At 41.0% G+C, this 23,911-nt stretch overlaps 1 protein-coding gene across 1 annotated transcript in view; it reads left to right on the forward strand.

Annotated features, from left to right (window-relative positions):
- LOC126200963 (proteasome subunit alpha type-2) overlaps positions 1-23,911 on the forward strand; it is a 38,879-nt gene that overhangs the window by 11,545 nt on the left and 3,423 nt on the right. The window contains exons 3-4 of the mRNA XM_049936749.1: positions 7,001-7,114; positions 16,660-16,801. Of these exons, the coding sequence (XP_049792706.1) occupies positions 7,001-7,114; positions 16,660-16,801 (256 nt within the window). The remainder of the gene's footprint in view (positions 1-7,000; positions 7,115-16,659; positions 16,802-23,911) is intronic.

Genomic DNA, 23,911 nt, shown 5'->3' on the forward strand with positions numbered 1-23,911 from the left:
ATTGTCTGAGCTGTAACCTTCCCAAATTGCCGATTGGTCTCTCCGTCGGGTGTTCAGGAAGTGTGACCTGAGGTATGAACAGTCACCTAAGTCGGGTGTGCCTCCTTGTGAAGGGGGCCCCCAATTGGAAAGAGGGCAACATCAGAGAAGCTGGCAATCATGGGGGCTTTCCTCGCGAGGAGTCAATTATCTTCCCACTCCGCATCTACAAAACGTAAACATAATGGGGGTAATGATTCCTAATTCCTGCTGCACCACTGTTTCTCTTTGTCTCACGTACTGGAGACAATCAGTTCTTCGCTAGGGTAAATCCGTTTATTATTCAGAAAAGTGTAGATGCAATTGCTGGTCCTGTGAAATCCTGCTCTCGTTTACGGAATGGCACTTTGCTTTCGGAGACCACTTTTTCTCAAGCACAACTTCTTGCTGCTTCGCTTCTCCACAATTACCCTGTTTGCATCGATGCCCGTAGAACTTTGAATTCTTCCCGTAGTGTAATTTACACCAGGTGGCTTGACGAGCTAACAGAGGCCGAAATACAATCTTACCTCTCTGATCTGGGTATCATTGCTGTCCATCATGTAATGAAAAATGTAGATTCCTCCTTAGTGCCCACCTGCACTCTTTCTCACCTTTGGTGGAGTTGTGCTTCCATCCAAGATCAAAGCAGGCTATGATATTATCACTGTATGGCCATACATTCCGAACCCGATGCACTTCTAACAGTGTCATTGTTTCAGCCACACGAGAATGTCTTGTCGACACCCCACCAAATGTGACACCTGTCGTAGGGATGCACATGAGTGCGATTGTCCACCACCTCCTCCCCACTGTATCAACTGCAATGGCAGCCATGCCACCTCCTCTCAGGTGTGTCCAGTGTATCTTGATGAGTGGGCTGTTCAAGAGATCCAGGTAAAGGAAAAGGTGCCTTATCCAGTCCCTCACAAGTTACTGGCTAGTTGTTGCAAAGCCTGCATTCTCCCGTCTGGTACCTATAGTTCTGTTCTTGTTACCCCTCGCTCCATGAAGGACGTGGCCACGGAGACGTGTGACGTCCAATTCAGCTCTGAGTTTGTGAAATCACCCAGTGTCAAGGAAGCATCGCCATCCCCCGCCCAGCTGTGCAGCAAGCCGTCAAACTCTCGCCTCAAGGGGTGAAACCACCAGCTACATAACCTTTAAGCCAGAATGGACAGAAGGAGCACTCCTGTGAAGACTTCCTCCGTCCCTCCAGCCAAACAACACCTGAGTCTTCATCTAACCAGAAAGGCTCGAAGAAATCCACCAAAGACAAACGGTCTTGTCCTTCACCAACTCGAAGATCCTCTTTGATAGTGTCTGCACGTGATACCTTAACCCGGCCAGCCTCCATGGAGTGACTGCACAAGCAAGCTAATGCTTCTGTGGACCCCATGGAGTAGGATCCTCCTGCTTCTGTGCCCTGTAGTAGTGCCTTTTCCCCAGCTGTCACTCAGCAGCCTCCGAGGTGACACCCCTACGTCTCTTCCTCATCATGACTCTCCTCCAAAGGAACGTCCACGGCGTTTGGTCCCACAAAGATGATTTACGGCTGCTTTTAGCGGCACAGTGTCCCTTTGTATTCTGCCTTCAGGAAACGAAATTGCGCCATCACGACTGCTTTGAGCTTTCACATTTCTTACCGATTTGTTTTGACCTTCCCCCTGAAATCGGCATTCCCTCTCGTGGGGGCGTCATGCTGCTCATACGGGATGACATTCATAATCAATCCATCTCCCTGACTACCAATCTTCAAGTTGTTGCAGTTCGATTCCTTCCCCACCTGACTTTTTCCCTCTGTACCATATATGTCCCTCCATCATTCGCTGTCACCAGGGCAGACTTCCTTCAACTTATTGGGCAGCTACCTACCCCATTTTTGCTACTCGCTGACTTTAATGTGCATCATCCCCTTTTGGGTTCTCCCAGGACCTGTCAGAGAGGTGCCCTCTTAGCCGACCTTCTTAACCAACTTAACTTCTTCTGCCTTAACACTGGAGCACCCACTTTCCTTTCTGACTCCTCGCACACCTAGTCCCTTTCGGACCTATCCTGCACTGCCCAGCTTGCCCATCGCCTCGAATGGTCCGTTTTTCCTGACACCTACTTGAGCAACAGTTTCCCGTGTGCTATCTGTTTGCTGACTCCTACCCCATCTGCATGCACACCTAAATGGCAGCTTCCTAAGGCTGACTGGCAGCTTTACTCCTCCCTGGCGACCTTCGAAGATGATGATTTCCAGTTGTGATGACCAGGTCAAATATCTCACAAACGTTATCCTTAGTGCTGCAGAACGTTTCATCCCCTGCACTTCCTCTCTACCATGTCATGTCCCAGTCCCTTGGTGGACTGAGGCATGCTGCGACGCAATTCGCGCACATAGGCGTGCTCTCCACATTTTTAACCACCACCCTATGCTGGCAAACTGCATTCATTGTGAACAGATGCGTGCAAAGTGTCGTCGTGTTCTTCGGAATAGCAAAAGAGCTAGCTGGATTTCATTTACTAGTTCTTTTCACAGTTCCACATCATCCTCTGTCATGTGGGCCAACCTCCGACGGCTCTCTGGAACCAAGATCAATTCCCAAATTCCCGGCCTGACAGTCTCTGACGATGTCACCGTGCATCCTATTGCTATCTCCAACACCTTGGGGCGCCATTTTGCGGAAGTTTCGAGCTCTTGCCACTATCACCCTTCCTTCCTCCATCGGAATTGAATGGAGGAAGCTCGGGCGATACCCTTCTCTTCTCCAAACCATGAGTACTACAATGCTGACTTTACTATGAGGGAGCTAGATCATGCTCTCAGTTCATCCCAATCCTCCGTCCCAGGACCTGACATGTCATCCACATTTGGATGTTGTAGCAGCTTTCTTTTGGGGGCAAGCACTTTCTGCTTAACACGTACAACCGCGTGTGGGCAGCAGAGGGCACATTTCCTGGACACTGGAGTGAAGCCACCGTCATACCCATACCTAAGCCCGATAAGGACAAAAACCTTCCTTCTAGCTACTGCCCCATCTCTCTCACCAGCTGCATTTGCAAGGTGATGGAACGTATGATTCATGCCCGGCTGGTGTGGTGGCTCGAGTCTCGCCATTTTCTAACCAATGCACAGTGTGGATTTCGAACGTGGCATTCTGCAGTTGACCATCTCGTTACTTTGTCTACCCGTGTCATAAATGGTTTTCTGTGGAAATCTCAGACAGTGGCTGTGTTTTTTGATTTGGAGAAGGCCTACAACACCTGCTGGATAACTGGTACACTCTGTACTCTTTACATGTGGGACTTCGGTGGGCACCTGCCCTGTTTTCTTCGGGCATTTTTACAAGACCTGAGTTTTCAAGGTGCGTGTGGTTTATGCCTTGTTGGATACCTTTGTCCAGGAAAATGGTGTGCCTCAGGGCTCCGTCCTGAGCGTCACTCTCTTTGTTATTGCCATTAACCCTATAGTGGCCTGTCTCCCACTGGGCATCTCTGGCTCTCTTTTTGTTGACGATTTTGCCATCTATTGCAGTTCTCAATGGGCCTGCCTCATCAAGCGGCGTCTTCAGCACTGTCTAGATCATCTTTACTCCTGGAGCAATGACAATGGCTTTCACTTTTCCACTGACAAAATCGTCTGTACGAATTTCTGGCGGCGCATATGGTTTCTCCCACCATCTCTACATCTTGGGCCTGCTGCCCTTCCATTGGTTGAAACTACGAAATTTCTGGGGCTCATGCTTGATAGGAAACTCGCTTGGTGTTCCCATGTGTCTTACCTGGCAGCCCGCTGTACATGGTCCGTCAATCTCATAAGTGTCCTCAATGGTACTTCCGGGGGTGCCAATTGATCCACCCTCCTCCGTTTGTACTGGTCCCTTGGCTGTTTGAAACTTGACTATGGGTGCTTTGTTTATGTGTCTGCACACCCATCCCTCTTATGCCATCTCAACACTATCCACCATCATGGCTTCCGTTTGGCCACAGGCACCTTTTACACCAGCCCGGCTGAGAGTCTGTATGATGAAGCTACTGGACTACCACTGTCCTACCGCTGTGACTTTCTCCTTAGCAGGTATGCATGCCATTTGTCTGCCAAGCGTGGCCTCTTTCTTCGATGATTCCTTTGATCCCCAGTATGGGGCACATCCATCTTCGCTGTTACCTCCTGGAGTCTGCTTTTGCCACTTGTTTTGGCAGCTTAACTTCACACTAACTGCAACTTTCCCGGTGGGTGTGAACTCTTCACCACCTTGGCTTCATGAAGTGGCCCGTGTTAACCTTGGCCTTCATTTACTTCCTAAGGACACTACTTTAGCCTTGGTCTATTGCCTCCAGTTTCATGACCTTCACATGGAACTTCACGATAGTTCCTTTGTATACACTGATGGCTTTGACTGAATGTGGGGTCGGATGTGCCTTCGTCATTGGCACCTGTGTCTGTTGATATTGGCTTCCAAGACACTCATCAGTATTTACAGCTGAGCTCTTTGCTTTGTATAAGGCCATGGAGTACATACGGCTACACAGCCTTTCCAATTGTCTTCTGCTCAGACTCACTCAGTGCCCTCCAAAGTCTGTGTGCAGCGTACACTACTCATCCTTTAGTGCAGCAGATCCAGGAAAATTGTCACTTGCTCGCTCTTGGTGGAGCCAGTGTCATGTTTCTGTGGGCCCCTGTTCATGTCAGTCTGCCAGGAAACAAGGCTGCTGATGGTGCTGCCAAGGCTGCAGTCCTCATATCTCAGCCCACAAGTACTTTTATTTCATCCGATGATCTCTGCATTTCCATCTGTCAGGTGGTGGTGTCCCTTTGGCATCGCCAATGGTCCTCCCTTCACAGAAATGAGCTTCGGCTTATTAAGCCTCTCCCAGCCCTCCAGCTGGGGGAGATTATTTTAACTTGTCTGCATATTGGGCTCTGCCTTTTTAGGCATCGTCATTTGCTAAGTGGTGCTATCCCACTACTTCGTACACATTGTACCCAAATTTTAACAGTCCGCCAGTTCCTGCTGGAAGTCGTTTTTTTATTAAACCATTTACGTTACAGCTCGGGTTTGCCGTCTGATTTATCAGCTGTTTTAGTGAGTGACGCAAGGGCTGTCGACTGCATTTTACTTTTTATCCACCGAAGCAATATGGTGAAGGTCATTTAATTTTTAAGTTTGGACCTCTGTTTGTGCATGGTGTTTTTTAGCCCATTTTCCATGTGCTTGTTTTTAGCTGTCTGCTATTCTGTCCATTGGGACTGACATATAGTCGTTTAACTCCTCTCTGTGTTCGTTTTCTATAGTTTTGACTTGGGCTCGTATGACCCCAGTTGTTTTTTGCGCCCTAAAGCGAAGCAGAACAAAACAGTACTGTCCCTACCACATATTATAGAAGGTAGGTTAAAGAAAGATAAACCTATGTTTACAGAATTGGTGAATTTTGAGAAAGCTTTTGATTATATTGACTGGACTACACTTCAAAACATTGAAGGTAGCAGAGATAAAATACAGGGTGGAAAGGCTATTTACAACTTGTACAGAAGCCATACTGCAATTATAAGAGGCAAAGGACGTGTAACGGAAGTCTTAGTTGAGAAGGAAGTGAGACAGGGCTGTAGCGTAACCCTGTTGTTTTTCATTGTGTACTTGAGCAAGGTGTGAAAGAAACTAACTAGAAAATTGGAAAGGGAATTAAAAGTTCTGGGAGGAGAAATAGAAACTTTGAGGTTTGCTGATGACATTGTGATGGTCAGACAGCTAAGGACTGGGAAGATCAGTTGACTAAGTGGATAGCATTGTGAAAAGAGATAAAAAGAAAAAAAAACAGTGAACGTAAAAAAGAGGTAATGGAATTAGTCAAAGCAAATCATGCTATACTGAGGAAGAACTAGATCAGGAACTGAGACACTGAAAGTAGCAGATGAGTATTGCTATTTGGGCAGCATAATTAGGGATGATGATCCAAATATAGAGGATATAAAATGTGGGCTGACTAAAGCAAGAAAATGCTTTCTGAAAATAGGAATTTGTTAACATTAATGTAGATTTAAGTGCCAGGAAGTTTTTACTGAATGTATGTATTTAGAATGTACACTTGTGGGGAAGTGAAATATGGACAACAGAAAATTCAGACAAGAAGAAAGAAGCATTTGAAATGTGGTGCTATAGAATAACAGTAAAGATTAGCTGAGTAGATTGAATAAGAAATGTGGAGGTGTGGAATCGAGTTGGGGGAAAAAAAGATACTAGTGGCACAACTCAGTTGAAAGAAGGATCAGTTAGTGGGACATGTCCTTAGGCATCAAGTTGGTAATAGAAGGATGTTTGGAGGTAGGGGGGTAGGAGTTCTAGAGGAAGAGAAAGGCTTGAATACAGTAGGCAGCTTCATGGGGTGTAGGTTGCAATAGTTATGCAGAGACAAAGAGACTTGCATAGGATAGACTAGTATGGAGAGTCGCATCGAACAATATATCAGTCGGAAGACCACAACAACAGCACAATTGGAACTACCGAGATGTAGATGTTTTGAAGTACCCTGCATCTCCACCAGTGTCACATCATACCCACAATCAAGTACTCATCCAAAAGCAATGTTGTTAATAAAATACAACACTTGGTAATGAAAGCACATGTATTTTGAACACCAACATACAGTTGGAACAGAACTGAACTCCTGTACGGAGAGTACTGATATCTATACAAAGATAACAAGAACAAACAATTACCGGTGGTTGGGTTTAAACTAGTGACCCATAGCATGCCAGCCAGCTACAGTAACAGCTACACCTAGCTGCATGGGGCACAGTTCATGGCAAAATTATTATTGGTTGTAGGAATACAGTGCATCTTCAACACTTTCCAAAAAGCTACTACTCTTTAAGGAGTTGCTGACTCAAGTGAATTGTAAATAGATTTTGCTGTTGTATCATTGTCGACATGGAGTATGTCTTCTTTTTAGCTGTATATTTGTGATCATTAACTGTAACTTATTTTCCTTATTACAGCATCAAATGGAGTTGTTCTTGCTACTGAGAACAAGCACAAGTCAATTCTCTATGAGGAACATAGTGTCAATAAGGTTGAACTCATAACAAAGCACATTGGTATGGTGTACAGTGGTAAGTGTAATTTTTTGTTGATTCACTATGTATTGTAACTGGTGTTACTCATATTGTGTTGTCGTGACTACTTAGTTTTATTCCAGTTTTAGTCCTCTTAAGGTAACTGGTATATGTAAATTTTCAAGTGTGCTAGCAATTTACAGGTTGGAGGTATCCTGTTTGTTCTCAGAGTATGTCTATGAAAAATTCTCAGAAGTTGGGTGTGTTTTGTGATCCTGAATGTTGAATATTAATGTTAGTTTTTAATAGTGAAAATGAAAGAAGACAGTTATTCCATTGGCCCTGCAGGATTTACGTAAATGCTGTAGGAATCAAAATTTAGGCTTGGGAAATTTTATTTAAGAAAAGTATAAAATACGGGACAGAATTGCTGGCTAGTGTATACACACACACGGCAGTATAGATGACACTACTCCTTAAATTCCAGTTCTCTGTAGAATGTCCTATTGAGACATAATATATGCTGCAGGTCCTACAATAAATAAACAATAAAAAACTTCTGCTGTATGTAAGTATTGTACTAGTAGTTATTAGGGCTTCTTTCTTATCTGCCTTTCACATTTGGAGCATATGAAGAATGATTTATTAATTAATGTGCTAACTGCAATTAGTTAATCTTGTCTGCCCCTATGGGAGGGATATATTGGGGGTTAAAGTATATTCCCATGTTCATTGTTTACAGTTAGCTATTGAAACTCTGTCCAATCACGTGTGTGTATTCAAGTATGTGACAGTCCAGTTTCTTCAGCATCTTCACGATGCTCTCCTATGGCTCAAACCTGTGACCATTTATGTTGCCCTTCGTCCAGTATCCTCTGCAAAGAGAAATTTCCTAAGGTAGGTTACATGAATCTTTCTTAAGCAATCTCTTTTGTAAACTGGTTGCATTTCTCTAGTATTCTGTTTTACCCATAACTGACTCAGTGTGACTCATTCATGTAGTCATAGGACACTATGGTTCTTCATTTTGTGAAAAGTAAAACTTTATACTTCTGAACATTTAAAACAAGTCGCCAAACCATGCATCATTTTGAAATCTTATCAAATCAGACTAAACATTTGCGCAACTTTGCTTCAGACAGTATTCCATTATAGGAAACTACATCATTTACAAAAAGATTGAGGTTACTATTAATATTGTCTACAAGGTCACCAATATATTACATGAACAGAAAGGGTCTCAATACACTTCACTGGAGTGCACCCAATTATTTGTACATCTGTCAAGGACTATCCATCCATGTTACCGTGCTGTCCTTCCTACCAAGAAAGCCTCTATCCAGTCACAAACTTTGCTTGATATCATATACAATCGTATTTTCAATAATAAGCATTTGTGTGTTCATGAGTCAAATGCTTTTCAGATATCAAGTACTACTGCATAAGAAAAGTGCGAGTTGGGTAACACATCAGTGTTGACCAAATCTGTGCTGGTCTGCATGGAGGAGGTCATTACGTTCGAGATACCTCATCACATTCAAGCTCAAATTATGTTCTAACATTTTGCTCCAAATAGATGTCAAGGATACTGGATGGTAGTTTTGTGAATCACTTGTGCTGCCATTCTTGGTAGATGGAAGTGACCTGTGCTTTCCTCCAACAGTTGAGTACACAGTTTGGTTAGTGTTATCTACAGTGTTTGTGATATTCGCCTGCTTTATTTCATCGTCGATTGTCCTCGGTGTCAACGTACTGCATTGCTTCACTGGCAGAAAAAATGGGGGTGGAAGCTGAACACTAACTACTTTAAATGATGTAGCCAACAGGTGCGCATTTGTGCTTCACAGTTCTTTACTTTCACTGTTCATAACCCACCAATAATTCACAGTTACAGGACCAGTGCACTATTGTTTAACTTTCGATAAGTCTAATTAATAGGTTGCAAGCAAATATCAACATACTGGTATAATAGTTCACTGTTGAACATCTATGAGCAGTAAAAACCTAACCACAAATTCAGTTTTTCAAATAAATTGAACAGACACTGTCATTGCTTTAGCACATGGCCTATTGGTGTAACACTTATTTCACTGTTAAGTTTATGCATTGTTGTTCTAATCGTTCTAATCAACACAGGTTTCTTGTCTGAAACTCGGACGTGGACTGAATGTCTCGTGACCAAAAATTGGGCCATTATATATTATCACAATAATAGGCACCCTACACATTGTTCGATGTTTAATTTACAGAAGTTACAATTAAAACATACCTCATTCAATTAACTGAAAACATGGAAAAATTCCTTCTCTTTAACAGTTTCTTCTACTATAAGGGTTAAGCCATATTATTTGTTAAAATCATGAAATTAACAGAGTTACTCAAACAATACTTTTGACAAACCTGTTAATTACTTTGGAATTAATGAAGGAAGGACTTTGCTAACATAGAGTTAAATAGATACTTCAAGATTGCTGTAGTTGTTCTTCCAAATGTTTATAATTATTACAGAATTTATATTTGTTTATAAGTCAACAATAGAATTTAAGTTATGAAACAGTTACTGATTTCACACTATAATGGAAGATATTAACTAGGAATAGTCAAAATAAATTAGAAAATCAATTACATCCATAAAACTCAGCACAGAATTAGATCTGGTGTTATAATCTTTAAAACTGAGGGCCAGCTTTTCTCTTTTATGAAAATTTTGCTGCCATATGAGAAATAAACTGGGACAGTACTCCCATGTTCTTCCTAGTAAAAGATCATACAGAAATGGAATTGAGCATTTCTGTTGCTACTTTGCTACACTTGATTCCAGTTCATCTCTGGGCAGAAATTTTGTTAATGTTAACAGACTTTACATATGACTAGATCTTTTTCTTTGGAGATCTATGGATAATGTTATTCTATGGTCATCATTGAAGGCTTCACACATTGGCCTCTTGACAGCCTAATGCATCTCTTTCATCCCTGTATAGCTGTACACTTTTTTGTTCCTATTATGCAGTACTTTGTTTCTTTGGAAGTTTCATTACAGTGACTGTCCCTCCTGTCATAACTGTTCCGTGAAGTACATATTTGTTCAGTGCAGTTCTATTTTAAATGTGAGTCATAGTTCTTTAATGTGCTCTTATCCAGAGCAAAATGCCAGAAGTTCCTCATTGAGATATGACACTATTGCATCTTCATTTGGTTTATTGAATGTATAAATCTTTCTACTCATTTTAGTTGCACTTTGGACTTTGGTACTCACTGCTGCCACAGCTGTCAGGTGGCGACTGATGCCAGTTTCAATGTGGACATCTGCAGAGAGATCAGGTTTATTTGTTACCATTAGATCCACTATATTTCCATCATTAGTGGCATCTGAACTGTGTGTTCTTGGTAGTTTTTGAAGAAAGCATATGGTAATGTTCTGTAGGTTGTCTTGTTACATCCACCACTAACAAAACTGTGCTAATTCCAACCTGATGGATGATTATCTCGTCTGTTGATTATGGTATGATTGGGGATGTTATGTACTATCAAACAGAGATTTTTTTCTCTGAAGTTTTTGGTTACATCTGGGGGTGAGTATGTTTGTCAATAGACGGTTCCAGTTATAATTTTGTCCCCACACAAGATACTGGAACTCTAGCATATAGCTTCAATTTCTATATTGGTGGATTAGGATTTCTTGTCTACTGGGAGAAGTACCTACACTGCCTCCATTTCACATTAGCCTATCCTTTTGATACAGGCTTAAATTTTCCTCAAGAATCTAACTGCTCTCAATTTGTGGTTTAGCAACCTTTCTGCACCTAGTATTTGAGAGCTCCATTCCTTTTTAGCACTTCAATATTGCTAATGCTTTGTAACTAACCATTAGGAATTAATACTGTCTTTTGTGTGGGAGGAAGAGGACGCATTACTTTGCATTTTGTGCCGCTACTTCTGGCTGTCAAACAGGTACTGGATTGAGTATCACATAAAAAAAGAGACACACATCTTGTATGTATTTCACACACAGTCAGCTACATGGGCAGCAGTGCATGATATATTTAGGGGGAGAATTCTCAATCCTATAGAGCAAATCTTAGATGCTGCAGCCTAGTGCGTCTTAGAACATTTAACCAGGACATGATCACTCCTGGAGGCAGTGCTGTAGATAGTTAGCTACGAGGGTTGAATGAAAAGTAATGCCTCCACCTTCGTTAATTGGGTTTGGATGGGAATATTTTAATAAATCAAATGCAGGAATAATCCTCAGAATGTGATCTTTAATTCCCAATATTCACTTTTCCTCATAATCACCAGCCAATTGGATACATTTCAGCCAACAATGAACAAGTTTTCTGAAGCCCTCACAGTAGTCGACACTGTTTCCGCAACCACAGTCTCACAGTTCTCTCAATGTCTTCATCAAAAGCATAAGGATGTCCCCGCAGATCATCTTTCATTGTCGGGAACAGATGGAAGTCAGACATTGCTAAATATGGACTGCATGGATGATGCTGGTTCGGTGGTCAGATTCAGTCTCTGAAGTTCAGCTTTGGTGGCATGTGAAGTGTGTGGTTTGGCGTTGTCATGCTGCAGCAAAACATTTCCCTTTTTCCTTTTGGATCTTGTTAGCCATTGTTTCAGAGTTCGCAGCTTTGTGATGTAACACACCGAATTTAATGTTGTTCCATCATCAAGGAAATACACGCATAACACCATCTGCATCCCAGAATACTGCGGCTGTGATTTTTCCAGCTGAGGGCTGCGTCTTGAATTTCTTTTTCTGGGATGAGTCTTTGTGTCGATATTCCATAGATTGACATTTCGTCTCCGGGTCATAATGTGTACCCATGTTCCGTCTCCTGTCACAGCTGAATGGAGAAAGGCATCATCTTCATTCTCGTAACATGAGAGGAGTTCCTGACAAATTTCAAGTCTGTGCACTTTCATTTCAGGAATCAGCATCTGGGGTACCCTTCGTGCACAAATCTTCCGAAGCCAAGCAAAGCAATAGTGTGACCCACACATTCTTGTGAAATGCCGATTGTGCTTGCAATTTCTCTCTGAGTGACACAACGATCGTCCATAATCAATCTGTCAACATTTTGAAACTCTGTGGTGGCCGTCACAGGATGCCCAACTCTGTGTCACGCAGGTCAGATGTTTCCACTTCAACAGCTTTAAACTTACTCGCCCAGTGACGCACAGTACTCACATCAACACAATAACCATAAACTGCTTTCATTCTCTGATGAATCTGCTTTGGGGTGACACCTTATGCTGTCAAGATTTCTATGACTGCACATTGCTTAAATCGCATTGACTGACTGACTGCACAGGGCTCCATACTGTACACTGTAACAGCACAACTGTTCAGAGTTAATGCTTCCTGCCAACTGGAGCTGTAGAGAAGAGGCTACGGAACAAGCCAGTACCTGCCACATACCAATGCTGCTAACTGTTGAAGAGTTATGAAGGTGGAGGCATTACTTTTCAGTCAACCCTCATATGTTGAAACTCTGTTAGCAAGGCAGGTCTTTTTATTTTAACCTTCCCTATTCTTCTCAGTATATTACAACTTCGGATAAAGTTTACCAATTCCTCGACACATTTTTAGGGTTGCAGTCATGAAAAAATTCAAAAATGGAGTTAATTTGTGATACTGACAATATACACTCTTGTTAGAAGAGATTAGTAAATGTAACACAATATGATGAAGTAAATGCTGCATTAACCGTAGATCATAGACACCAGTTTACTGCAAAATGTGTTATGTACACCATGCAAAACTCCTGAAAATTCTCAAAAATATACTTCCATTCACATAGAAACACACTGAAATTTGGAATGAATTGCTCCCTCCCCCGCCCCCACTCTCCTCCCCCGCCCCCACTCTCCTCCCCCGCCCCCACTCTCCTCCCCCGCCCCCACTCTCCTCCCCCGCCCCCACTCTCCTCCCCCGCCCCCACTCTCCTCCCCCGCCCCCACTCTCCTCCCCCGCCCCCACTCTCCTCCCCCGCCCCCACTCTCCTCCCCCGCCCCCACTCTCCTCCCCCGCCCCCACTCTCCTCCCCCACCCCCACCTCTCCTCCCCCGCCCCCACCTCTCCTCCCAAGCCCCCACCTCTCCTCCCCCACCCCCCGCTCTCCTCCCCCACACCCCCCCACTCTCCTCCCCAACCTTTATTAACCCTGAACTCACGAGGTGACTTTTCTGTAATGTACATCACAAGGTGGGGCCTCTGAGACCTCTATGTTTAAACAGAGATTAAGGCCAAAAATCGTTTGAAATTTTTAATTTATGCTATATAACATTTGTTTTTACAATCATTTAAGTGTTGTTTAAATGCTTCTAGTTTATTTTATTGCACTAAACAAAGCTGGCAGCATTTTACTCTTTATCACACAAAAGCACATTTCGTGTGGTTCTTTTAAATAGTACACACAAATAGACTTTGAGAGTACTGAATTTTACATTCTGAAAAATTATACAATCTCTGCAGCAAATAAATTTCCAAATAAATTAAATTCCAGGGTGTCTGTCAAATTCGTGTTCATTGCTGGGAACTACTCAGAACACATTCGATTTTAACAGACACACTGAAGAAACAGACGGAGCCCCATCACAACATTCCTAAGTTTTTCCACTGAATGACACTCGTGTTTGGTAGCAGAACTGTGATCATTGGCTAATGTAAGATCGTCATCTTTTCCATTTATTTGTTGATCTAGATCACTGAAACATTCCTCTGTAGACTTACTAACAATTTCATCAAACTCAAGAAAGTTAAAAATGACACATTCATGCCAACATTTTTTAAGCTATATGGTACCGTACTGGAGAAAACAGGTATGTAGTTGGCAAGGTGCGGTCTAGGAACTCCAACACCTATAAGTAGTAGATGTCAACAATAAACACAGAAGGCAGTAATGTAACTGACAACAAAACATCGTAGGGTTGGCAATTTAAGGTAGGTGGGGGAGTTTAGAAGTATTCCACCACAACTGGTCTTGGAGAGTGAGTTCAAAAATTTTCGCGCAGTCTGAGAGACCACACTTCTTGAATTATGGGTTAATGAGGATAGTTCCGTTAAGAACGTATAAAGCAGAAGCACTCATATTTGACAATTTATGTATCACAATACATCCAAGGCTTGATACTCTCTCTGAAAAATTATACAAACTTGACAAGAAGAATAGACTGTTCGAATCTAGAATTTTGATTTGGACCTATCTGGTTCATTCATTGTATCAAAGAAAAATTTGGAAGTCAGCTTACACAAGTAAATAAATATGGGAGATGCATGCATTTTCTACTTAGCTGAATTTATGGCATTTTCTGTGCTATTATTGCTGAAGATGAACACTGTTGTGTGAGCTTATCACAGTCCATATCACAAAGTGTGAAGCTTGAGCAAAGTATGTTCTCTGTTTGGGGTGACTAACAGCACAGTCCTGACTCATAATTCCCTGTAAACCTCAGAGCAATTGTTCCATCCTAATTGTGTAAATATGGTGCTACCAAGTTATTGTCAAAGATAATTTAAAGGAGATGACAATGGCTATTGATACATATTTATAGTTGTATTTGCCAGTGTATAATAATTTTTTGATATTTTTTTGCCAGATAGTAATAGCAAAATAAAGAGTGTCTTTTCATTACATATCAGGTATTTTATTTCCTAGAAGCACTGATAGTTTATTGGCTTTGAAGTAGCTGTATCAAGATTTAACCATGAAAGAACATAATGAATCACATACACCCAAACTTTTAATTGTGATGTTAAGTGGTCAACAACATAAGGCACTAAGTAAATAGCCCATACTCAGGGAATCAGTGATGGGGAACAGGTGCAGGAATCTTGCACTGCTACCCAAGGAAAGATCCTAGAGGATGTCGTTTGCTGTTGCCTTCATGTACCCATTATGAAGCATCCTGTGTATCATCCAGTGGGTATCTGTGACTTGCAGATGACTATGAGTAGTGCATCTACAGTGTAGTAATGTTGAGTTTGTGTTGTCATGGATGAAGGGAAGGGAGAGGGTGACACATGGTGCCTGCAGATGCCCTACCCCTCACAAAAGGCACCAAGGGGGCCGTTGAACTTAACATTTTCATCCGACGGATGGATCACCATCAAGTTTCAAATGTCCTTGCTTCATGAGACACTGTAGAGAGGGTTGTTATTCAATCCAAGACATTGGCACACAACTAGTGATAATAAACATCATGCCACCACATCTCCTCCTCTTTCTGGCCAAATACTGGCAGTGAAAATTTCATCCATCACCCAGATTCGAACCGGTTTACCTCCAAGTTGAGTACCACCACACAGACTTGCGTTAGTGACCTCGGCTGCAGAGGTGGGTAGTTAAGTCTTAGGTTGATGGAAATTCGGATAGAGTGCAGCGTATATGTGTCATGGTCAGTAATCATACACAGATAATAAACTAGTATGCTCAGGTTGTACAGAGGTGTGATGAAGATTTGGGGAGTGGGGAGGACACATCATCTGCTCGTCATAAGTTTGCCAACAAGGGAGCAGTGAGCAGATGTGCCCATAGCAATAACTTGAAATAATTGCACCAAATCCTGACCTCAGTTTGAAAGTTCACAAAATAATCACCGTAACAGTAAAAATATATTTGTGCCACTTAATAAGCAACAGAAATGAGGATGTGACGTAACATTAGATGTAGCTAACCTGTGACCACTGAATGTTTTCTGAAAACTAAGTAAACTGTTCATTAAATGTAGAGGATCATGATGTAGTGAAGTCACCATTGTTTGCTTTGATGATTTAAAAACATTCTATTTGAATTTCCTGAAAGGCTAACTATTGCAGCAGACTGCAAAATCTAGCCGTAGTTTGAGTATGAGTGTCACTGTAAATAAAAACAGTAAAGGTGAATTATTCAACCAGTTGTAGGGGGAAATACAGTTTAATGTGGATTCTGAATCCTGGCATAACTTGGCATTTTTCTTGTTAGCAAGTTATTGCAAGAGGTGAAAGAATCGCCAATTAGCTGAAAGATTCCTACAACCAAATGGGTAATGAATAACGGAGCTTTGAATTTGTAGTATCAAAATAAATTTTAGTGTTCTGTGTATATCCAGCAGTTATCAGCAGCTGGACTAAAGTCATTTCACTATTCAGGTCATGCTTTTGTAGTACTAGCAGCTAAATGAGTGGTCAAGATGATTACTTTATAAGCATCACTTATTCACTCTGTGAACGTTAGTAAATAAAGTTGACAACATTCCGAAACCTGTTACACACACCAGTGCTGTATTAGATATGATGCTATTATCTTGGAAACTTACGATTGGTTGTAATTTGATAATCTTGCAGTTACTTGCATTGGCCTTGTTTTGCAATGATGTAGAAATCTTGGAACAATATGCTATTAAATTATTTAGTCATATAATTATTCTGTTCGAAATATATTGGAATGGCCACACGTATTTTATGTTCCTAAAAGTGATGTACTACACTAAGCAGATGGCAGGGTTTTGTATTGTGTGAAGCTATAACATTATATTGAGTACTATGAAGTGTTTGCCTTTTCTTTCTATATTTTGTTGATGGATTGTTCTTAATTGTGAATGCCCTTGGTCAGGTATGGGTCCAGATTATCGACTGTTAGTGAAACGTGCAAGAAAGATGGCTCAGCAGTATCAGCTTATATATCAAGAACCCATTCCAACTGCACAGTTGGTCCAGAGAGTTGCTATGGTCATGCAGGAGTATACACAATCTGGGTAAGTTGCATAATTTTCTTTCAATCATGTAAAACATCTTAGCATGTTCTAAAATAATAAGTATTGCTACCTGTTAAATGTATACAGAAACAAAAAAAAGATGTAACATTAAGAGATAATAAACTGTGATACAAAGTAATCTGTGCCAAAAAAGTAATTCAATTCTAGAAATTTTAGATGGACAACAAATAATGCAAGGAGTGAAGGTCATAACACGCACAGTAGCTGAGGCATTCCATAAACAAAATTGAAATCATTGCTAAGCTTTCCAGATTTTATTCCTCAGAGGTAGTTAACAGGAACAGACAGTTAGAATAACATGGAAGATAATCTACTACTCTCTCTCGCACATTTTCCTCTCAGTTACTGTCGCCCTGTAGTGTCCTTTGATTCTTATTGCTGCAGTTTGCTTTCTGTACCATTTGTAAATAACACTTTATTCCTTGTGTGTTGTCATTTGTAACCTTAGACATTGGAATTTAAAGTATCTGTAGAAAGAATTGTTCTACTGTTATATTGAGTAATGTTTTTGTTCCACCTGCTTTATGAAATTAAGATATACTGACAATTACTTCTAAAGTACATTCTTGAACTGACAGCAAGCTTACAAAGTTAATGTAATTTTTGTGCTCTGCTGAGAATGGCAGTAGGATGTTAGTTCATCTTTATAATATACATTAGTTAGAATTATTGAGAGATATCAGGAGGACAGCCTGCATCTTTGCTTCAGAAGGAAACTTCATTGCTGGCCAGTACTCCCTTCACGAGCAAAATTTACAGTTCCGATGATAGGGATAAAAGTACAAGAAACTATCTTAGCTTCCGCAACTACTCATCCTTTCTTCATGGCAGAAAGGGGGACTATTTGGGGAAAGTTAAAAAAGAAATGCAGGCCACGCAAACACCAGGATCAGAGGGGCCCACTTGTTGTGAGGATGAGAGGAAACAAAGATCAAGAGGAAGGTGAGAGATGATAGGAGGTCAGCAACTACTGTGTCAGATTCAGTCCTGAGATGATGACAGTGAAAAGTAAAAACAAACTAAGAGTACGAGAAATGATATGAATGGTGCGAGGGGTAGGTTAGGGTGAAAGACTAGCTTGGAGTGGGGGAGGAGAGATGAAATTGGCTTTGAAAAAAAAAAAAAAAAAAAAAGATATTGTAAGAAATATAAAATTACACAATTAAAAAATATACAATGCCAAAGGACAGTTATCCACCCAGATAGTTGTGCATATTGTTCGGGGAGGTGCGCTGGTCCCGGATCAAATCTGCCGAGCGGATTAATGATGATGGTCAGTGTGATAGCCAGCCTGAATCCTGAGTTAATAATGAGTATCAAAATGGGTACAGGGATTAGTGAACACAGAGTTTTCGTAGTGAGATTGAATATTTTAACCCCAAATCCTCCAAAATAAACGAAAAATATTCATATGCAAAAAAGCAGATAAAAATACATTTGACATCTTCCTGAGAGACAATCTCCACTCCTTCCAAATTAACAATGTATGTGTAGACCAGATGTGACTTGAATTCAAAGAAATAGTATTGGCAGCAATTGAGAGATCTATACCAAATAAATTAACAAATGACGGAGCTGACCCTCCTTGGTACACAAAACGTGTCAGAACATTGTTGCAGAAACAACAAAACAAACATGCCAAATCTAAACAGACACAAAATCCCTAAGATTGGCAAACTTTAACAGAAGCTCAAAATTTAGCGTACTTCAATGTGAGATGCTTATAATAGTTTCCACAATGAAACTTTGTCTTGAAACATGGCAGAAAATTGAAAGAGATCTGGTCATATGTGAAGTATGCTAGCGGCAAGATACAGCCAATGCCTTCTTTGTGCAATAGCAATGGAGATACTATCAAAGACAGTGCTGCCAAAGTAGAGTTACTAAACACAACTTTCTGAAATTCCTTCACTAAAGAAGACAAAGTAAATATTACAGAATTTGAGTCAAGAACAGCTGCCGATATGAGTGACATAGAAGTAAATATCCTCTGAGAAGTGAAGTAACTTAAATCACTTAATAAAAGCAAGTCTTCTGGTCCAGACTGTACACTAATTATCTTCCTTTCAGAGCATGCTGATGCAATAGCTTCATACTTAACAACCATATACAGCCATTCACTCAACAAAAGATCCTTACCCAAAGACTGGAAAGTTACACAGGTCACATCAATATTCAAGAAAGGTAATCGGAGTAATCCATCAAATTACAGTCCCATATCGTTAACGTCGATATGCTGCAGGATTTTGGAACATATATTGTGTACAAACATGAATTACCTTGAAGAAAACAGTCTATTGACACACATTCATTTAGAAAACACTGCTCTTGTGAAACACAACTACTCGCATGAAGTGCTGAGTGCTATTGACAAGGGATTTCAGATCGAATCCGTACTTCTGGATTTCCGGAAGGCTTTTGACATTGTACCACTCAAGCGGCTAGTAGTAAAATTGCGTGCTTGTGGAATATCGTCTCAGTTATGTGACTGTATTTGTGATTTCCTGTCAGAGAGGTCACAGTCGTGGTAATTGGCGGAAAGTCATTGAGTAAAACAGAAGTGATTTCTGGCATTCCCCAAGATAATGTTATAGGCCCTTTGCTGGGGTTTGATATGAGGAAATCATAGCCTTGGCTGTGTAGTTTTTGAGGCATGTAAAGTGTGGTTGACAAGGAAGATGTTTCAAGTGCCAAATTAAATCTGGAAGGATGGTATGTGTGAGGGGTGTGGTGGAAATTTATGTATTTATTTATTTTGTATGCTGCCTCTGTGTCAGTAGTTATTATAAAAATGTTGACAAATATAGAACATTTTTCTTGCCCATGGTTTTTAAGAATATAGGAGTATTCACTTGAAAATGGGTAACAGATGAAATCAAATGATCATGATGAAAGTGACAGTGATTGCATAACAGCCAAGCTGGAAAATTAATTGTCCTTCAACGATAGTTACTGTTGCCTTTTGGTTCGTTTTGTATGGGTAGAGACTTGGATGTTGGTTTTAGTAAGGTGGAGGTCAACAATAGGGAAGATAGCTTTGCATTTTGAAAGCATGAGGTGACTTTGCATTGCTAAAAGTTATTAAGAAGTTGCAGAAAGTATAGAGCGGGTCTTCTTCGCCATGAGTCCTGACCTCAAACATGTTTACAATAAATCTGTACCAAGCCAAGTTGCCACACTTCTGGGTCTCCAGGAGTGCCTCTTCCATTCAGCCCTTGAAAAGGTTGATGTATAATGAAGCCATTCTGGTTCATGTAGTAGTCTCCTTGATTCACATTTTGCATTCAGAGGTGAAGGGGTTAGTTATAGTTCGGTTTGAAATGGGCTAGAGTGACAGTAAATTAAGTTAAAGGAAGGCCTTCAGGTGGCTTTTGGAAGAGGTAGCATTCTAGTGTGAGAGGCAAATGTAAATGTGATGGTTGGAATTGATAATGAGATATACAGGGAAGTAGTATCTGTTGCCGGCCGCGGTGGCCGTGCGGTTCTAGGCGCTCCAGTCCGGAGCCGCGCTGCTGCTACGGTCGCAGGTTCGAATCCTGCCTCGGGCATGGGTGTGTGTGATGTCCTTAGGTTAGTTAGGTTTAAGTAGTTCTAAGTTCTAGAGGACTGATGACCACAGCAGTTGAGTCCCATAGTGCTCAGAGCCATTTTTTAGTATCTGTTGTTTCCTGTGGATGGAATGAATACTGATTAACAGTGGCTGTATTCATTGGTGGAGGTTGCTGGGATGGTTGTCCTTGTGACATGTAATATAAATAGTGATGTTTGCCTAATCAGGCCAGTAAGGCAACTATGTGTACTACATCAGAAAGCAAGGTTCTATAATGAATTTTTGACCAGTGCCAGGAGGTAGTCAGTATAGACAAAAACCAGAAGCACCATTCAGTAGAGTTTATACAGCAGCTGGTGGTTACAGGAATTTATATCTACATGATTACTCTGCAGTTCACAGTTAAGTGCGTGGCATAGGGTTCATTGAACCACCTTCAAGTTATTTCTCTACTGTACCACTCTGGATCAGCATGTGGGAAGAATGAACATTTCAGTCTTTCTGTCCAAACTCTGATTTCTCTTACTTTCCTATGATGATCAACTCTCCCTATGTAGGTGGTGCCAAAAAAATATTTTCACGTTTGGGTGAGAAAGCTGGTGGTGGGAATTTCATGAGAAGGTCCTGTTGCAATGAAAAATGCCTTTGTCGTAATGACTGCCACCCCAATTTCCATATTTCAAAGTCTTCTGGCTTTCTCCATAACATTATCTATATTATCATTCCAAGTTAAGTTAGTCATAATCATAATCCCTCAGTATTAGCTGAATTCTGAGCCTTTAGATTGATGTCATTTATCGTCTTACTGAAATTTAACGGATTCTTTTTAATACTCACGTGGACGACTTCACACCTTTCATTATTTAGAGTCAATTGCCACTTTTCGTGTCGTACAGATACCTTGAGTGAATCATTTGGCAATAATTTGTTTTGATCATCTGTTGACTACACAGCAAATGACAGCATCATCTCCAAACAATCAAAGAGGTTGCTCAGATTGGCTCATAAATCATTTATGTATATGAGGAAAAACAGAGGGCCTATAACACTTCCTTGGGGAATGCCAGATATCACTTCTGTTTTACTCAATGATATTAAATCAATTATTATGAACTGTGATCTTTCTGTCAGGAAATTATGAATCCAGATGCGCAACTAAGATGATGCTTGGTAGGCGTGCAGTTTGATTAGAAAATGATTGTGAGGAAATGTCAAAAGTGGAAATCTAAAATATGATAAGTATGGATTTGACATCTCCTGCCGATAGCACTCATTACTTTTTGAAAGTAAATAGCTATTTTACAGAACAATATTTTCTGAACCCTTATCGACTATTAGTCAATAAATAATTTTCTCCAAGGTAATTCACAATGTTAGACCACAGTATTATTTCCAAAATCTTACCGCAAATTAATATTAGTGTTATGGGTCTGTAATTATCTGGATTAATCCTGCTTTCTTCCTTGAGTATTGGTGTGACCTGTGGGGCTTTCCAGTCTTTAGATATGGATATTTTGATGAGTGAGTGGTTGTATAAGATGACAAACTATGGAGCTATTGTATCAGCATACTCTGAAAGGAACCTAACTGGTGTACAGTGTGGGTCAGTCCTTGCCTTTATTAAGTGATTTAAGGTGCTTTACTACACCAAGTATATCTACATCTAAGTTTCATGAGTTTGCAATTGTTCTTGATCTGAATTCTGTGATATTTACTTTGTGTTCATTGGTGGAGGAATTCCAGAAAACTGTTTAGTAATCCTACTTTAGCGGCACTATCATCAGTACCATCACTATTGCTAATGTGCAGTGAAGGTATTGAGTATCCTTCCACTGGTGTATATTACAGATTGTCTTTGGATATTCTGCAATATTTTGAGACAAAGTTTCATTGTGGAAACTGTTAAGAGCATGTCGTGTGGAAGTTTGCACTGAATTTAGAGCTCCTGTAAAACTTTGCCAAACTTGGGGATTTTGCGTTCCTTTAAATTTAGCATTTTTTTGTCGTAGTTTCTGCGACAGTGTTCTGACCTGTTTTATGTGCCATTGGCAATCAGTGCCATCTCTTATTAATAAATTTGGTATGTGTCTCTCAATGGCTGTCAATATTGTTTCTTTGAATTAAAGCCATATACGGTCTACGCTTACATAGCCAGATTGAAAAGGGTGGAGACTGTCTCTCAGGAAGAGGTAAAGTGAATTTTTATCTGCTTTTTTAAACAGCTATATTTTGCATTTAATTTTGCTGGGTTTGAATGTTACGGTATTCAGTCTTGCTACAATGACCTTGTGGTCAAATTTGTTGGTCCCTGAGCTAATTGTTCAAAATAATTTCCAGAGACAGCATTCAATAAGATTTTGGGTGAACGAATGACTTTCATTGTTTTTAGGTATTAGGGGAATGAGGTATAAGGTAAGTGTCTGTGGATCAGAATGGGTAAGGAGCTTTATGGGAGTATTATGTGTGGCCTTAAGGTTTTAAATATTTTATGCATATCACTTTGGATGGAAGGAATGTGGTCATTAATTCTTTCAGGCTTTGTTTCCGTAGTAGGGAAACTTTTTTTGCCAGGTACTCCATATCAGCGACCTCAGTAATCATTTGACATCGTGAGAGAGCAGAATAGGGCACTCCGCGGAACTCACACTCCTGAACATTCATAGGTCCACTGTTTGCGATGTGATAGTGAAGTGGAAACGAAAAGGGACACATACAGCACAAAAACGTACAGGCCGACCTCATCTGTTGATTGACAAAGACTGCCGACAGTTGAAGAGGATCGTAATGTGTAACAGGCAGACATCTACCCAGGCCATCACACAGGAATTCCAAACTGCATCAAGATCCACTACACATACTATGACAGTTAGGCGGGAGGTGATAAAACTGAGATTTCATGGTCGAGCGGCTGCTCATAAACCACACATTACGCCAGTAAATGCCAAATGATACCATGCTTGGTGTAAGGAGCGTAAACATTGGACGATTGAACAGTGGAAAAATGTTGCGTGGAGTAATGAATCAAGGTACATAATGTGGCGATCCGATGGTAGGGTGTGGGTATGGCAAATGCCCAGTAAACGTCATCTGTCAGCGTGTGTAGTGCCAACACTAAAATTCGGAGGAGGTGTTGTTTTGGTGTGCTCGTCCTTTTCATGGAGGGGGCTTGCACCCCTTGTTGTTTTGCGTGGCACTATCACACCACATGCCTACAGTGATGTTTTAAGCACCTTCTTGCTTCCCACTGTTGAAGAGCAACTCGGGGATGGTGATTGCATCTTTCAACATGAAAGAGCATGTGTTCATAATGCACGGCCTGTGGCGGAGTGGTTACATGACAGTAACATCCCTGTAATGGACTGACCTGCACAGAGTCCTGACCTGAATCCTACAGAACACCTTTGGAATGTTTTGGAATGCTGACTTTGTGCCAGGCCTCACCGACTGACATCGATACATCTCCTCAGTGCAGCACTCCGTGAAGAATGGACCGTCATTCCCCAAGAAATCTTCCAGCACCTGACTGAATGTATGCCTGT

The sequence above is a fragment of the Schistocerca nitens genome, chromosome 1 (assembly GCF_023898315.1).
Source record: "Schistocerca nitens isolate TAMUIC-IGC-003100 chromosome 1, iqSchNite1.1, whole genome shotgun sequence".
NCBI classification, from domain to species: domain Eukaryota; kingdom Metazoa; phylum Arthropoda; class Insecta; order Orthoptera; family Acrididae; genus Schistocerca; species Schistocerca nitens.